General features: G+C 43.2%; 1 protein-coding gene across 3 annotated transcripts; it reads right to left on the reverse strand.

The window, feature by feature from the left end:
* Nucleotides 1-614: 614 nt before the first annotated feature.
* On the reverse strand, nucleotides 615-15,280 carry epn3b (epsin 3b). Of its 3 annotated transcripts, none has more exons than XM_022208553.2 (12): nucleotides 14,829-15,280; nucleotides 10,876-11,117; nucleotides 10,451-10,609; nucleotides 10,129-10,212; nucleotides 8,564-8,873; nucleotides 7,468-7,586; nucleotides 6,714-6,800; nucleotides 4,046-4,169; nucleotides 3,750-3,917; nucleotides 3,506-3,601; nucleotides 2,393-2,686; nucleotides 615-2,308 (listed from the first exon to the last, which is right to left on the reverse strand). In XM_022208553.2, exons 2-12 carry the CDS (start codon nucleotides 10,942-10,944, stop codon nucleotides 2,010-2,012), a joined length of 1,809 nt encoding a protein of 602 aa, XP_022064245.2. In that variant the 5' UTR covers nucleotides 10,945-11,117; nucleotides 14,829-15,280; the 3' UTR covers nucleotides 615-2,009. The 3 variants fall into 3 exon arrangements, with proteins under 3 accessions (XP_022064245.2, XP_022064229.2, XP_022064238.2); XM_022208537.2 differs by having other exon boundaries at nucleotides 3,750-3,920; XM_022208546.2 differs by lacking the exon at nucleotides 14,829-15,280 and adding an exon at nucleotides 14,153-14,803 and having other exon boundaries at nucleotides 3,750-3,920.
* Between the last annotated feature and the right edge of the window lie 83 nt (nucleotides 15,281-15,363).

Here is a 15,363-nt window from a genome sequence, read left to right on the forward strand (position 1 = left end):
TATTAACTGCCAAAATAATACAAACACAGTTACAGCCATGGGGACTCTGCAATCTTGTGGAACAAAAGTTGCACCCAGTATATACTGAGGTGAAAAACACCTTAAACTTCCAGGCACAAGATTCACCACTTTTGGTTAACATGTTAGCATGCAAACTTTTGCTAATTTGCAGCAAACACAAAGTACAGCTCAAATCTAATGCGAATGTCACCAGTTTTGCAGGTTTTTGATCAACAGTCATAGAAAATTCAGTTATAGGAGTCACTGTAGACTGCCATGATATAGTAGTCTATATAAGTTTATGTAAACCTATGTGACGTTGTGGTAACACTTGTATCATAGTTTGTTGGTAATCCTAGAGGCTGAGGAATTAGAGAAGAAGTGGGACAGAAATAGAGTAATGATGATGTTCTCCATGTATGCACAATCGATAAAGGCTAATTTTACCTTGTATTGCTTTTGTTCTGTCAGATTTTTTCACATTGCGTAGCTGCAAAGCATAAAATTCTGATGAGATTGTTAACATTTGATTAACACTGGTCAGGTGAGAAAGCCTTCATCACAACGAGTCAAGAAATAAATTACTCATCAATCAATCAAGACTTTAAAAATGATAATGTAAACACCATCCATTTATTGATATAATACTTTGTAATACAGCGATATTCTATTAAATACATATGTACTAAGCCTGTGTGTATCTATAGGCAGGCATTTCACATTCAAGTCCAGGTTCAGTGCAGTGACGTCCAAACATCTTCTCTGGTTCATCTCAGGTTCTTTTGTTCCTAATTCAGCAATGAACGAGGAGCAGAGAAGAGGAGCTACTGCCCAGAACATCAGTTTATCATCTGGAATCATTTCACCTTATTTCTATTCAGAAATAATTTCCTCCAAACCTCCCTCCTCCTCTTACCTGTTCTCTTCATTCCACATTTTAAAAGTCGCTGATCTCCCTGTGATTTATTTTCTGTCCATAAATGCCTTTCCATCCACTAAGTTTTAATCTGACTGGAGGAGGGACAGAGCGGTCTCCCTGAGGTCCTCCTAAAGGGTGCCAACAAAAACCAGCCACGAATGTGTTGTGGGTCAGCTGAAGAGACAGGCACGGGGGTCCGATAGGGTACAATCAGTGATCAGTTTAGGTCCAGATTGAGACAGTGACGTCTAGCTTAGGGCTGGTTTAGTCCAGTTTGGAATCCACCTGGATCCTGTTGGGGCTACTTGCCTTGAAGGACAAATAACTGAGCTAACTTAGAACCAGATTCTATTGAGCTTTGCAAGGTAACAAGGCAATGCAAAATATTCATCATCCTTTATATGTAGGAAGGAGTTGATTAGTTCTTGAACAGAGCTGTATGATTTCTGGAATCTTACAGTAACACAATGCTGGACCTTCTCCCGTGACAGAGAAAGCTCAAGATACTGTTTGACTCATCAGAAAAAGAGGAAACATTTGAGGAACTCATATCAGGTGTTCAGCAGACTAGAACAGGTAGGAGTCCTGGGGTTGGGATGCATTCATGCTTTGGTCGGTGCAGCAGCAGCAGTAAGGATCCTGGTGAATCTTGGTGGACAATCAAAGTGTGTGGTTTCACCTCAATCTTCTAAAGGAAAAGTCTCTGTGGTCAAAGGGTGCTCTGAGTTGTCACTGTTGATGGGGGAAAAGGCTTTAGAGGGACTGTTGAGATTCACCCTGTTAGTTTGGTGTCGTGTACATATTTGTCTATGCACCCTGAAGTGCGCCTGAGTGCATGTTTGAGTGTGTGCGCGTGAGTGAGCTTTTCTTCACGAGTTCAGGTTTTATAGCAGCTGATGTGTCTTTAGACAGACACAAGTACATCCTGTCCGACTTTTATCCCCTTCAAGTGTGCACGATGACATCAGACCAGGATCCGATTCAGGCTCATTGAAAACTAGCCTCACTGTGGTTCGCATAGATTGATCCAATAAAAGAGTCCGTTCTGACGTCTCCCTCTGCAGACCAGAGCTTGAAGGATGCAGGAGTCTCAGAGAAAGGGGTTGTGGCTGTGTGTCTGTGTCTGTGACTGAGTGCGAGGCGGTGGGCGTGGGGAGAGGGGCAGCAGGGGCTGTGGGAGGTTTGAGGGAAGGTCCAGGAGTCCAGCAGGAGGCTGCGTGAGAGAAGAGGGGATGATGGGCGGCTGGTGGAGCAGAGGAAGGGGCAGCGACGGGCTGTAGGACAACATATGAGGGGGCAGCGGGGAGGTGGAGGCTGGCCGCATTTGGTTGAGGGTGAGACGAGGCTGGTCGCAGTGGAAGGGATTGGTGGGAGAAGGTGCACTCAGACCTGTGGAGATATAATTAGGTGTTTAAAAAGGTAATAATCACAGTCATAGTTTTGCAAGTATGTAAGTGAACAGCTGTTTGGTACCTGAGAGGAAGGGGTTATTGTGCGTCTTGCTAGGGGGGTTGGAGGGAATTAGAGTGTCTAAATTGACCAGCGAGGCCCCCGTAGGTCCCAGGAAAGCCTCCGGAGTCCGACAAACACGTGTGGCTGGGGCGCTGAGTGGGGGTGCCAGCCGGGACAAGTCAAACATCTCCGGGCTGGCCGACTCTCGTCCGTTTACCAGGGATTTCACTGGTGGATCTGTTCCAAATGGATCTGGCTTAGAGTCTAGTCCCGAAAAGAGGTCAGACTCTGGCTTTCCTCCAAACAACTCTGCATCTGCATCAAGAAGAGAAACTAGCTTAAAAATAGTTCTTGAGGAAACGTGATGCAATTCAATGTCACATGCTGCATGAAAGACAAATTAAAAGACCAAAATAGCGTTTTTATTTAGCTGTGAGCTCACCATGAGCCTTCAGAACAGTTTGTGAGGTTGTGTGTTGGACCACCATATATCAGGGTACTTCAAAAAGTCCTCACAACAAAAACAAGGGGCATAACTCCCATCTTTGGCCATACCTGTTTACTATTAAACCTTACACCACTGTCCACAAAAACTCAAACATTTGAATCAACTAAAGAAAAAGAAGAGGAAAGCTTTGAGCTGGCTGCTGTGGCTCCAGGACAACACGTCCATCCACACAGCACAGGTGGCTTTTACTCCATGCACCTCACTCACACAACTGGTACTGTCTGACTCCTGTATTTTCTCCACACTGAAGCCCAGACTTTCCATTTTCAGAGTGATGATGAAGTCAGGCATACTACTGAGGAGAATCTAGAGGCTCAGGATTCTACCTTCCTAAGGGATGGCGAAGTTTGAGGATTGGAGGAACAACTCCTGTGATGTTTTCTGTTGTGGCTGAGAACTTTTTGAAACACCTTCATATTGGTCTTTTTCTCTTTGGTCTCTTTAATACTACACAAAAATCAATGGCCTCAAAATCTACAACAGAATTGGATCAACAACTCTAACATTTTTTCGCATAATGTAATATTATATCTTTCACACTCAATGTGTTTTGATGTAGTGCTTTTCTTATTGCTTCTGCAAGGTCCAGTAAAACTCACAGTCCTTCTGGCTACTTCTTGTATTACCTGTGGGACTGGCAGGTTGAGGGGAGGATACTCGGGGAATCTCCTCTTTTGGCTTCTCCTCCTCCTGTTCAGCGAATGGATCTGTCCCGTCACCGTCTGCACATGAAAACAGAAACTGATAAAAGCAGCAGAAGCTCAATGCAGTGCTTGAGTTTCTGGACAAGCACTGAAAGCTACAGTCAGCGTGCGTGCGCTCATAAAAACTTGCGATGCTGGCCAGTGTTTCTAAAAAAAGGCACTGCACCTCCATCTGTTGGGCTGTCCCACGCATTATTAACAGGACTGGAGGCTGCGGGCGCCGCTTCCCAGGGGTCCGTACGTGAGTTGGCACATGGAGCCCAGGGGTTGGACGTGTTGGAGGAGGGGGGAGGGGCTGTCCAGGGGCTTCCAATCACAGGAGTGCTGGAGTGGACTGCTGTGAAGACGAAGGAGGAAACTTGCTTTGAGTGTAGTGGTGCAGGACACGGCTGCGGCTTCGAATACAGAGACTGTAGCATCACGCCAGGCTGCATCTTAATGTGTCTGTGATGAGTCACCCACCTACAGAGTCCCAGGGGTCGGAGGTGATGTTAGAGGTGGGCTGAGAAGAGCTCCAAGGGTCACTGGGGACAGGAGGGGGCTCGGACGAAGGCCCAAATATGTCCACCAGGTCCAACATGGCGGACTGCAGAGGGAGCAAAAAGCCTTACAACCAAACATTCTCTCACATGCTTCAAGGTTTATGTGACTTAATCAGAGCGAGAAAGAAATCTTATGCAACCCTGCTGTGCTCTATGGGGAGTAGCTGGGCATTCTGTAGTAATACTAAGTGGGCAGAGAGTGTGGTGTGAATGTCTGTGAATCAATCACAATAATAAACAAGTGTTACAAGAACCGAAATGCTTTACCTACAACATTTAAAATTCTCACTGTCCATTGTTTCAGAGGCTGACTATATTTACGTACACATACACACACTGATTTTCCACTGTTATTCCACATATGACCGCATTGAATACAGCTCATGTGAACAGCCTATTCCATAGGTATTTGAAGGAACGAAACAGAAACAAGCCTGCACTGGTGAAAAAAATCGAAAACAAAAGAACCCAGTATGACTGCACGTAAACAGGAACATTATAAATATTCTCTTTCATTGATGATGTAAACAGCAGAGTAGAAATATAGTCCTTTTTTGTAATAAGGGCAAAAAATGTATATTTTGTGCATGTAAACAAAAACAAAATGCAATAAGCTGGAAACAGGCATGTTTCTGTTACCTCTTAAAAAGAAGAGATACGTGTTTTTTACGAAACAATGCAACTCACTAAAACTCTGACAGTGCTGTTTTTTTTTTTTTATTGACCAAGAAAAAGCTTACCTCACTGGTTTCTTTCAATTATATTCTACTGTGACTCAACTGAAAACATACCTTTGTAAGTAGGCTTGTGTGTTCAACAGTTCATTGTAGAGTCTGATTTATGTGTCAGAGAGCTGCTGCACACGGACTGCTTGGTTCTGTGCATCTTGTGTCTGCTATGTGTTTTGTGTGTATGTCAGTGATGAGGTTAAATCGCATAATGTAGGGAAAAGTGCTTGAGGTAATTCACAAACAGTGGCATCATTTCATAAGTTTGTCAGGCTGCATCTGTTTAGATATTATGCTGCAGCGCCTCAGTTTGCGGTGCAGCATTTTACTGCAGAGCAGACAGGAGCGCCACCTGTTTAGAAAGTTTAGCTGATTAAATACCCTGCATGTATGAGTCCTTTGCAAAAACATGTTGACCTCCAAATTTGAAGAATCTTTGTTGTTTTTGTACACGCTAAATAATGCAAATTCAGATTAGCTTTATTTTCATCACACATGGGGGCATGACGAAAATAGAAATACATAAATTTATGAGGATATTTTGAAACGTTCTCTCATAGTACAACGATTAGAAAAATAATGGATGTATTAGTAATATAATCAAGGGATGTCATGTCAGCCCCTGAAAAGCAGGCATCTAATATTGCTTTAGAGAATTAAGAATTGAAAAGATATTTTAAATTTGCAAACATGACATCTCAGCAACAACATTATGACACAAATAAACACAAAAAACTGCTGTTATTTCAAAGGAAACTGTGATCTCAGGAACGCTTTTTAACAGCGACGTCCAGGGTTGGAAATGCAGCCTGGCTCGTCTTACTGCCACTCTTAACAGAAGAATCCTCAGTGACAAAAATGGAGCCAGATTTTCAAAAATTTAATTTACACCTAAAAGCAGCACCATTGTTAGGCTTTTATTTTGATGCCTTTAAAAAAATTTAAATGCTATTTTCTATGGCAATGCCTTTTATTTACTACTATGTACGATAGAGTTGCACCATAAATCACAGATTAACCTTTAATATGGATGAGAGTTGAGAAGATGTTTTAAGAAGAAGAACCTTCCAAGCGGGGTGAATACTGCTCATAAGCACTGTAAACTTCTAAAAAAATGTATTACTTATGCCTATTTACTAGATGCATTTTTAACACAGCAGTTGACATAAACTTTAACTGTATTAAAAGTACAATTATTTTGGATTTGTTTTTTCTTAAATGTTTGGATAAACACCATGTCTCAACAAGGATCAACAGGAACCTAATTTTAGTGCATCTTTTGTAAATCGTCCTAGATTAGAAAATCAGATGAAAGACCACAAACAAACAAACAAAAAATGTTATTTATAAAAAGCGTGATGTTACAGGACACGGTGGTCTATGATATGAGTTGGGCTTTGTGAGTATGTCGGGATAATTTTGAAGTAAACGTTTCCATTTGATCTAATTTCCACAGCTCTTCTGTGACACATCTGAAAGCGCCTGCTTTTCTACGATAACAATACAACAGGACCAATTACAAGCCTCGGGGACCTTTACATAAGACAGATGGTGACTCTGATTGGTTTGTTGACAGGCCAATGAGTAACGGAGCTGATGTGCTACAAGATAAGGAGCATGCTCTCAGGGAAATGTCATGCTGAGCTCAAGGTTAGACGAGACGCAGTCATTATCATTCATCCGGCAACTCTCGCTGCTCAATACCGTTTCTCTCTTACACCTCCTTCATTACGCTGATCTGCGTCTCATTTTCCCTCCCTATCTCACAGTCCACACCGTGCGCTCAACTCGCCGACAGCCTCCCACAAATGTACTCGCCCACCTTTCTGAGCAAACACACACTCATGTTTTTAAACTCACCTCGCATGTCCCTGACTGGCTCTCTCTCCGGCTCTCATCCAGGGCCTTCTGTAGCAGAGACTCGTCTCCGTGGCGACAGCGCTGCTCCTGCAGGGGCGGCATTGTGACATCATCAACACTGCTGCCACGACGATGAGTGCGGACACACACCGAGAAACACACACAAAACACTTTTCTGTAGCTCAGCCAATAGCAGCACTAGCGGCTTGTTGGAATATTTAGTCGACAAAAAGCAGAAGGTGGTTTAGGGCAAAGCAGAGAGAAAATAAGTGACATCAAAAAGTTTGAATATTGCTTGTTTGGCACATTAATATTGGTGCAAGAGAGATTATAAAAACAACAGCTGGCTAAAGAGGAAGAAAAGGAAGGAAGGACGCATTTTAGTGAAGACGTATGTATGAGCCATATCATCAAATACATGAGAAGACACACAGATAGAGAGTTAATAGATGCTTAAACTGAGCAGAAAGGTGGGTTTTTGTGTGTACCTGCTCATGCTCCTTTTGGCTAAGGCTTTAAGCAATCTGTAGTTGTGTGTCTTCATCCATCTCTATGGTAACAAGGAAAGGAAGGGCTAGCTTGATGAGGGTGGGCGAATGTCCAAAATGTTGGTAACATTTTCATTAGTGGAATAATCAGGAGGCAATTAAACACATGTTGCTCTGACACACAGAAACTGTGATCATGTGGAGAGACACTACGCTACCACACAACAGACCGTACATCATCAGAGCACATGTATTGTTGTTTTTACCTTCTGACTCTCCTCCCTGCTCATGGCTAAAGCCAGCTGGAGCTGCAGCTCTTCCTCCCCGCTGGTCTGAGGTCGAGCTTGCTCCAGGTCCGAGGCGGCACGAGGAGACGAGGACGAGGCTGCAGAGGGAGTTTTTAGGGAGGAAGGAATGAGGTTGTGTGAGGAGAAACGATCCGACTGACGTGAGGACGCATGCACAGATGCACAGAGACAAAGAGCACAGGAAGGCGTGGGGCTGATTTGAATATTTTCAGGCCCACACTGCAGTATTGATAATCTATGTGGTGGACCGTCCAAAGTGCTGGGCTACAGCACCAAAAGCATTTCATTAGGGATTTGGCGATAAGCCTGAATACAAATGTGTATTTTTAACTCTTGATCCATTTATTCACAAATTGTCAGCGTACAGAAGAAGCCATTCGGTGCTCCACTTAATTACATTTATTTGATGTATTTCATACTTACCACGAAACCATGAAATACAAAAAGGGAAATAAATCACACAAAATGAAATAAAACAACATAATCTTACAAAAAAGTCTAATAGCAAGTAGGATGAAGTATAACTTATTACCTACTACACGTGTGTGTACATCGAATATCTTGCGTTTTCTTGATTGTTTTAAACCTTATACTTGTATATCTCTTAAGAAACCCCCAAAACACCTTTACTGTTGCACATTATTATATCTTGTAAGCAGTCGTTTTGGTACATTTACTTAAATTGTTTTGTCCTTAACAAATTTTGAGATTGTTGTCCAAAATATTCCATAAGTTTATACCAGAAACTGAAATTATGAATATTTTTTTCCTCTTAAGTCACAGTTTCCAGTGTTGCTTTTGAACATTATATGTTAGTTGGGAGTAGCTTATTGTTTGCTTTGAATATTATTTGTAGTCCTGATATAAAGTAAATCCTTGCATTTCTAAGTATTTGTTTCAGAAAACAGTATATTGGTGTTAAATCCCACATCTATTATAACCTAATTGATGCTTTTAGAATATTTTTATGTCACCAAGCACTTCTGCACAGTAGTTCGAGTGCGGTAAAAACAGCGAGCAGTGTAATGGAAGTTTAAACACCCGCAGTACTCACAGTTAAAGGAGGACGGGGAGCCTCTGGAGCGGCTGAATTCCTCCCCGTACAGCACCGCCATGCTCGGTTGGCTCGTGCGTCTACCCGGGTGGTAAGATGGCGGTATGCCTCCGTACACTCCTCCGCCTCCACCGCCGCCACCTCCGCTGCCTCCGCCAGCCATTCGCTCCTTGGTCTTCAGGGCCTGACTCCTCTCCTGGCGCAGTCGCTCCTCGTCCCGGAGGAGACACACCAGCTGGCGAGCTTTTTCCCTCACGTTCGCCCCCTGGTCTCGGCCGTCGCGGTCCACGTACTGGAAGTCGCGGAGCGTCTGAAACCACACGCACAGGCAGCATTTTCAGTCGTTTAGAGATCAGCACGAGGTTTTAAAATGATGTGGAATTGAAGCTGTGGTTAAGAAGATGCAGAAAAACCTAAATAATGTGATGCTCCAACAGAAATTCAGAGTACATGTTAGGTTATTTCTATGTTTCTTTGCAAGAGATCGACTGATACCGGTGATGATTATTGGTAATTGAGAAAGACCTACAACTGATATTTGGGGCTGATATACATAAAATTATATGTAATGTTAACAGCTTGTGATAGCAGGGAGCATGCCACTCATAACTAGACTTCTTCATTTAAAAGGATTACTTTAACTGAATGTGTACAATCAAAACAGGGGTGATAAAATCAATGCATCATGTGTTCATTGATTGAGATTCAGTTTGTCTCCTGCAGTTTTGCTGTTCTTCTCTGCCTCCTTAATCTTTCTCTGTTCTGTCACTTGTATTGCCACTCAAGGCCCACATCTTAGATTATTAGTTACTGTTTTCTACACTCTGTTTCAGGCTAAACTGCCTTCTAACTTAGTCACTAGCTGTTACTATAGCCTTAGCCACTATCATAATAGCTAGTTTCCTGATTCGGGGTAACTGCTTTCGTTCTTTGTTCAGTTTTTGCTGGCACTGTCTCTCCTTGAGACATTTCTGAGTTGCTACAGACAGAGCGAGACGGCTGTCTAGAAGTAATGCTTTTAATTTGTTGATAATCAGTCAATAACAATAATGACAGTTGGAAAAATGCCAGCTATCAGCCACGAAAATTACCAGGCTGACAATCTGCCTATCCCTATTGTCAGACTTTATAAAAAACTATTTCAACTTGACTGCACAATTTAATCTCAAAACATCAAGTCAAAATTAGGGCATATTTGCAATAATAAATCAGCTTAAATTATCAGTTTGTTACTGGTTAATTATTCTAGTCAGTTGAATGCAGTTTTGTTATGTTGGGTCCATCCATCCATTCTCTATACATCACTTTATCCTCACTAGGGTCGCGGGGGGTGCTGGAGCCTATCCCAGCTGACTCGGGCGAAAGCAGGGGACATCCTGGACAGGTCGCCAGTCTGTCACAGGGCTGTTATGTTGGGTGCAAAGTGATTTTTTGTTTTACTAAATGTAGTGATGCATGGTGTAAAAGGAACATGAGCGGCTGCCAAGGTAACAACAAATGATGATCCCATTAAACAATTAACCTGAACCATTCAGATTGCAGAATAGTAATTTGCATTTCAGTACCTGGATGGTGAAGGCGTTCTCACGGCACTGCTGGGCCACTCTCTCTGATCCCGTCTTCAGCAGGTAATCCAGCAGAGTCAGGGCCTGGAAACAAACGATTAGTGTGCTTATCACACTGATGCTCCCAGTTGAGTATTTTGCCACCATCTCTATTCTACACATCACAACTGACACTTCTATTCAGGGCTTCAGTGAGGAACAAAATGAGAAACACATAAATAAGTGGAGCTGTTGAAGTAGTGCTTGATCAGCATATAGAGGGAAGTTGAAGTTAACTCAGTAAAATGTAACATTAGACAGCTTGTGTCTCTGGTGAGGTCACCTTGTAGACATGTCTCCAGTTCTTGCCGCTGTCATTGAGGCGTTTCCACACCATGCCCATCACCTCAGCAAATGCCACCACATTGAAGGTCAAGTCAGCGATCTCCGACATGAGAGACGATGAAGGGCCCCATGGATCGTTGGAGGTGGCCTCTCGAACCTAACACGGGAGCAACCATGAAGTCATTTATAATTAATGCACGTACAGTCATGCTCTCTCTTCAGGAGTATTCATATCATAAAAAAGTGAACGTGTTCAAGTGTCAAAGCATTTATAAAAAAAGAGCATCGACACAAACAGAAGTAGCGGAGATGCGCGTTGTTGTGATGAGACTCTGCATTCATTTAAAGGAGTTTACTCTTTCTCAAAGTAAGAGCTGCTGCACATTCACGAAACTTGAGCAGAATGCAGTTCATTTACAATACCTTGATCTCCGCTTCTGAATAGTTGTGCACAATATTCTTCACCTGCCGGCGCAGCGCTGAGGTTGTCATGGCGACAGGTGATGGAGGATGTGGAGGGGAGAGAGAGCAAAAAAACAAAACAAAAACAAACACTCAACAGATTAAGAAAAAGGGGAGGAGAAAAGGGGAAATGTGGATGGACAGAGGAGAGGTAACTATGCCAGTGACGGCTCCTCTTCTCTGTCAGGAGTTACAGGATGCATCTGTGAGAAAGAGATAAAGATTGTGGATGACCATAAATGGGTATGAAAAGCCTCTAGAGGTAGCTCTTTATCTTTCTAAGTCTGCATTTGTTGTTCCAATTACCCAGAAACCAGAAATCCTTGGGGATTACTTGGAGTTACTAAGATTTCATCCAGTAGTTGCTGAAACATTTCGATCCGGACCCAAGTGGTGGACTGACGCTGCCATCTCTCAAAGCCAGCAAGGCTAAAAACAATGTGCTACATGTCATAAAGGCTGCAAATTGTGACATATTTCCTTGCAAAAGAATACTCTGAGCGCTATGAACAATGACTGATGACAGTGAATGACTGAGCGGCTCATAATGGGCGCCCAATCACACAGAAGTAGGTCGTTCAAAGGCTCTGGCACTCAGGTGTCTGATGAAGCTTCTTGGTGGCTTATTTAATTCAGGCCAGCGTGCTTGTGTGCACACAGACGTACACGCGCAACCCATTTTTGTCCTCCAAATTCATATTTCAGAGAGGACACAAGGGAATTGATCATTAAGGGTTCCTGTGATGTGTCTCACTCTGCCCGCGACTATAAACCCTCACTGACACAGAACGTAATTAACCCACTAAACTGAACCTGAACTAGGGTGACCCCACCAAACTAAACCTTCTGTCATCAGTCATCGGCTCACTAAGCTGGCAGATGATTAAAACACAGTGACGCTTTTCAGATAAGCTATCCCTCTGGTCTTGTTCTTGTCCTTTTTTAAAGAAAGCTTGAGGGAAAGCTGAGGAGGTCTCTTGTTTTATCTGTAAACCGCACACAGTCTCACCTATTTCTGTGTTTCTGACCAATTTCTGAATGAAATATAGCAGAAAATCAAACTCCACTTGGCTTTACTTGCACCAGTAAGTGGCTACATTTAAGGAAATTATATTTTCTAATTCCAAAAAGGGGCATTATGAATTGTATTGCAGATTTTTCGATTCGGGCTAATCATATGAAGACACATGTTTAAACTAAAATTACTAAGTCAAATTCAGGATCAACACCAACCAATGCTGTCATAGTTATTAAAACCTCCCATATTAATATTTGTATCATTATTTATGTAACATAGTTTAAAAAAAATAGCATCTTTTGGCCTATACCATCTATCAGACAAAGGCTAAGAAATATCATTAAAGTGGTTGAAACTGTGAGGAAACTCATTTTTACAGCAAATTGCTGGACAGCAAAACAACATTAAGCTTTGTTATGTAAGTCAATAATTCCTACAGAATGCTGCAGACTGAGGATGTAATAATAAAGATGCACAAGTCGAATTATGTAGAATTAGAATTGTGGAGTAATGGAAATGCAATAATGCTACAGCCTGATCTGAAAAAAAAACAAAATCAACTTAATTTACAGGAATTTTACACTCAGTTGCAATGAAACTCTGTTTGGATCATCTCTGGAAATTCTAATTAACGATTAGTAGGTGAAAAAAAAAACATACCCAAAGCAACAGAAGAATTACAAATAATCAGACTAGCTAAGAGCAGCACCAGAATAAATAAAATAAAACTAGGAAAGTAACACATTGTAGGACTAGCTACATGTATCCTAAAGTCACTTTTGGTAGATTTCCTGAACTTTATTTATTTGTTTATTCAGATTATGAGGTGAAAGGCCACCTGGAGATGCCCCTCACTTTTCTTCCAAGTTTTATTTTTCTGTTTTCCTACATTCTAAAAATACAGCACGTATTGTAAAATGTGAAACTGTAGAAAATCAGGAATGAAAGCCTCTGATGCAGATTTTATCGCAGAGCTTTAGCACAGCAAACATAATTAAACAGCTTTACTAATTAGGCATTAAGCATATAATTATAGCAAACTTGGTTCAGGATAAAGATCCAAAGGGCCCCTGATCCATTGGACCCCAAAGCATGCGCCTGGTAGGACAATTTAGTAATCCATCCATGCATTTACCTCTAAATATGTGCTCATAACTGACTGCTGTTGCCAAATTTGTGTCTTTTTAAAATCCTCCATTCATCCTGTCCAGCAGTGTGGATTTTCTGCTGCTGCTCGACCACACTTAAACAAGTCAGAGGATGCCTCGTCCCGGCGAAAAGCAAACATCAGCAGAAGCCCAGAGATGCACCCAGCGGGGACACAGACAGAAAACTGCGAGAGAACGGCGAGTCTGAGAGAGTCTGTGTATGTGCAAGAGAGACAGCGAGGGAGAGCGAAGGGCACCAAGAAGAAAGTAACGCTCAGCAACTTCCACCAGGATCACCTTTCTGCACCATCATCTTCAGCTCAGACACACATGCATATTCCCCACCGCACAGAGGTTATTACAGGCTGGTGTTGTCTGCTCTGCTGCTCTTTGTATCGCTTCAGCTGAGCCTCACACCACAACAGATATTTCACATGGTGGAAGAAATGTGATCTCTGTGTGTGCACAACGATTCTCAAAAGCCGAGAAGACGGGAGGACAGGAATCCAAGGCAAGGTGATGAGCTGATAGAGAAGTGTGTGGCTTTAAAAATCCCAGATGCAAACCTTTTTTAGCGAATGAACTTGTGCATTGCTGTGATTAAAGGACCACGCATGTGCTATCTGTTGTTGCTCGTAGAAATCCAGACAGTCCAATCATTGTGGTGAATGTGAATGATTAGATCTGCACATGTATCCAGAAACACTGTGTAAATTTCACCCCAAATTCTAATTAAAACGACAGCTCATTCAGATCATTTGGACTGTATTTGATAAAGCAGCACAGGGACAAACTGAGGAGGCGCTCTGTGAATACTAGAACAACTCCGACGTCCCCACTGAGGTGTGACTGGGCCTACTGTATGATTCACAGCCGTATATATTACATTTAAATGACTCATCTGAGTGTAATTACTCAAATAAAACCTCGAAGCCACAGTGACTAAATTTATTCCAAGCAGAATCACCTGCTCAATTCATCAGCTCCAGTTGCCACGCTCAGATCTCCAGGGAGACAGCTGTGTGTTTGTAGATGTGAATCAGTTTGAATGAGCTACATTAAAAACACACACCATCACGCAGGCTGTTGGAGTTTGAAGGTCTGATGCGTCAGATTGCACCGAATTTACGTCACGCCGTCGACCACGTTGGTGCACACGCATGCGTGCTGAGGAAGCAGGTGGAAACTCATTTTCAGGGTAGATATCAGATCCTGTGGTTAGGGAGTAGCAAATAAAAAAAGATCAGGCTAGAACTGGGGTCAGATTAAGCTGCACTGGATTGGATTATGGAAACGTTTGATTCAAATGTAAAGAAAAGTCTGGAATCTGATAGCACGATCAGGTGGAGGAATGGAGGTGGAGAGGGGAGGGCGCCCATAGTGGGTCTGCATAATGCATCCCCCCTCCTCACCACACCTCATCCAGCGCACACACACACACACACACACACACACACACACACACACACACACACACACACACACACACACACACACACACACACACACACACGCACGCACACACGCCCCCTCCTGCGGTGGATTCCCTGTGCGGGCTGCCATGTGTAGCAGAGTCCTGTGCAAGGCCAACTACTGCCGAAGTTGACTTACACGTTTGCAACACAGCTGCCATTGCTTTAATATATATGTTCCCTTAGTAGGGAATAAACCCCCCTCCCTCCAAAATAATATTAAAAAAAGGAAATTACATTTCAAAAAAAGCAGAAACTCCATCCCTTCGTCCTTACCATGCCCACTGCTCATCCCTCGCCTTGTCCACGGACCATCCTCGCCTCTCTGCTCTTTCCCTCTCCAGCGTCGATAATATCCAGTCCGCTGGGATGCGCTAAGCAGGGCAACCACAATTATCCCCCTCCTCCTCTTCCTCCTCCTTCTCCTCCTCTTCCTCCGGCAAGCGTGACTTGAAGAGTGCCGCTTTTAGGAATCCTCTAAAACGGGGATGTCTAAGATCCTCGGCCTACCCCGGATGATGCGAGCCGCTCGGGCCGACAGTCAGCGCTGAAATCCGCATAGGACGAGGATAAGCCACCGAACACGGCTCCCTCACCCCCCTCCTCTCTCTCTCTCTCTCTCCGTCCACACACGCATACAGCACCGGCAGGCCAGGCACGCAGAGCGCACACAGCAATGACAGCGGGACGTGTAAAGGGGAGGCGGTGACGGGGGCGCGTCCTCGGCACCAGTCAGCGGTACCTACTATCATCCATGTGGATGACACAGAGCAAATATCCCTCCAGATCCACTGAGACAGAAAAAAACACT

Source organism: Acanthochromis polyacanthus, chromosome 3 (assembly GCF_021347895.1).
Source record: "Acanthochromis polyacanthus isolate Apoly-LR-REF ecotype Palm Island chromosome 3, KAUST_Apoly_ChrSc, whole genome shotgun sequence".
In the NCBI taxonomy this organism is placed as follows: Eukaryota; Metazoa; Chordata; class Actinopteri; family Pomacentridae; genus Acanthochromis; species Acanthochromis polyacanthus.

What these genes read in the sequence shown, in the direction of transcription:
- epn3b (XM_022208537.2), bottom strand. Translation starts at nt 10,944, where the DNA reads ATGACAACCTCAGCGCTGCGCCGGCAGGTGAAGAATATTGTGCACAAC. An exon ending in GGACAGCCCAACAGATGGAG is followed by an intron (nt 3,602 to 3,749) that starts GTGCAGTGCCTT and finishes TTTCATGTGCAG; the next exon opens with ACGGTGACGGGACAGATCCA. An exon ending in CAATAACCCCTTCCTCTCAG is followed by an intron (nt 2,309 to 2,392) that starts GTACCAAACAGC and finishes ATATCTCCACAG; the next exon opens with GTCTGAGTGCACCTTCTCCC.